The sequence below is a fragment of the Arachis duranensis genome, chromosome 1 (assembly GCF_000817695.3).
Source record: "Arachis duranensis cultivar V14167 chromosome 1, aradu.V14167.gnm2.J7QH, whole genome shotgun sequence".
Lineage (NCBI taxonomy): Eukaryota > Viridiplantae > Streptophyta > Magnoliopsida > Fabales > Fabaceae > Arachis > Arachis duranensis.
The window spans coordinates 15,680,763-15,682,816 of NC_029772.3; the positions used below are offsets into that span (position 1 = coordinate 15,680,763).

The 2,054-nt window shown below is 34.3% G+C and overlaps 1 protein-coding gene across 1 annotated transcript in view; it reads right to left on the minus strand.

The window, feature by feature from the left end:
• LOC107479534 (microtubule-associated protein RP/EB family member 1C) overlaps positions 1-1,489 on the minus strand; it is a 2,223-nt gene extending 734 nt beyond the window's left edge. Inside the window, exons 1-4 of the mRNA XM_016099665.3 lie at positions 1,308-1,489; positions 1,053-1,208; positions 849-952; positions 10-223 (exon numbers count right to left, since the gene is read on the minus strand). Coding sequence (XP_015955151.1) covers positions 10-223; positions 849-952; positions 1,053-1,208; positions 1,308-1,415 — 582 coding nt within the window. The 5' untranslated portion in view covers positions 1,416-1,489. The remainder of the gene's footprint in view (positions 1-9; positions 224-848; positions 953-1,052; positions 1,209-1,307) is intronic.
• Positions 1,490-2,054: the final 565 nt, after the last annotated feature.

Below are 2,054 nucleotides of genomic sequence, written 5' to 3' on the forward strand. Positions count from 1 at the left end.
GACGCACACCTTTTCGTCATAAGCAGGGCCACCAGAAGAAGAGGGCCTCTTTGCAGCTTGACTTGCAGCAGCATTTGCAGATGGCACTTCATTTCTTCGAGTAGGATGAGAAGAGTGAGATTTCGGTGCTGAAGAAGCCTTGGTGGAGGCTTGTGATTGTGCTGATTTCTTGCCACCTTCTCTTCCTCCCTTGCAAACCTCTCTCCTTTCAAGAGGATTATAACTGCAGCATTCAAATTCAAATTGAGATATCAAACCAAAAGCCCATATACAAATCCATGGAAAACCAAACTTGACAAAATTCAAAACTAGAATATCAAGGCACTTAATATACCTGTAGCCAATTTTATTCAAAAATCACTTTTTAAACTCAAAAGCAACACAACCTTTTTAATTGCAATTTATTTTGAAGCATACAGTTGAAGTTTCAATTTTGCATATTTAATGATTATAAATTATAAGCTAAGAAAAACATCTCCTAAAACAAGATGATGTTAAACCAACTACAAATCAAAACAGGTTGAATAAAAAACAGAAAGCAATTCAAAATTTCAGATACCATGATAACAAAAACATAAAGCAATTTAGAATTTCAGATAACCTTAAAAACATAACCCCCAAAATCAATTCAGAGAGCCTAAAAACCAATACATCGAGAATCACCTATCCTTTTTTTCCCATATAAAAGGGACACATGCTTTAAGTTGCAATTCATTTCGAACACAGTACGTAAGATAATTCAAGCATGCACTTGAACCTGTTCAACTTCTTAGATTAGAAATCTCAAAATTATGACAAAATCTTTAAATCTTAATAACTAAGCGTCACACAGAACGTTAAGAAATTACTTGTGGGCGCCGGCATTGACTGAATCACAGTATCTCTTCATCCATTGCATGAACTCCAAATTATCGAGAGGGCGTCCCTTCACAAGCTTACTAACCTCAATGTGCTGAAAAAAAACAAAACAAAACAAAACCACAAAATCAATTAGAAATTTGAATTTATCAACCACATAAATAGCAGAGAATATTCATGAAATTCGAACCGACCTTGGTGATTTTGAGCTTGTTGAAAACGTCTTGGAGAACCTTGTAGTTCTGTATCATTTCGTACTCGTTCTTGGCATCGAAATTGACCTTGTGCATCGGCACGATCCCTGGATGAGCCGCATCCATCAATTGGCAATGAACCGCGCCCGAACATGCCTATCAATTTTGCAAAATACAAGAACCAAACGGAATTTTCAAATTTTTTTAGGGTTTAGTGTGACAGAAAGAAAGAGAAAGAGAGAATCTTTTACTTACCTCTTCAACTTTGGAGAGACTGAGTTGGAGAGTGGAGTTGATCCATGTAAGAATCTCAGATCTACCGACAAAGTAAGCCGAATCCATGATGCCGATGTTGGTCGCCATTTTCTTTTTCTTTCTCTGATTATTTCTCTCTCGTTCTGAGTTCTAAGTTCTAACGGCTATCTGGATATGGAGAGAGAATGTGGGGAGAGTTGAAATTTAAATAGAGAGAAGAGCGGGAATCTCACGAATTTCAAATCAGAACGTTGATTGACGCTGTTTGGGCCTCTAGGTGGGCCTTCGTGACTCAAATACTACTGTGCTAAGTCCAAATAAATACTACTGTGCTACCAATTTTAGGGTTTCTTTTATCTAAATAAAAAATTTATTATTTTATTTTGTGCAAAAATAAGAAAATTTACGGCTTTATATATTACTTTACTAGCTAATCTGGTAGGCACAGTTTACGAATTACAGAACAAATAGATTTTCAGACATTTTTTTTTACATTCAAATCTGTAATTTCTTAGATGAGTATAAAAAAATTGGTATGTCTAAAATGAGTTCAATTATTATGTGCTTATTGAATGAGCCACACTTATATAGGCCATTAGATTTTATTAGATGAAAATCAAAAACTAATATAAAATAAGAGTATTGATAGACTCTAATAAATATAGAATATCCTAGTACATAAATAAATGTTTTAAATGGTAATACTTTAATACACAATATTTTAAACGGCAACAAAATCTTTTATTT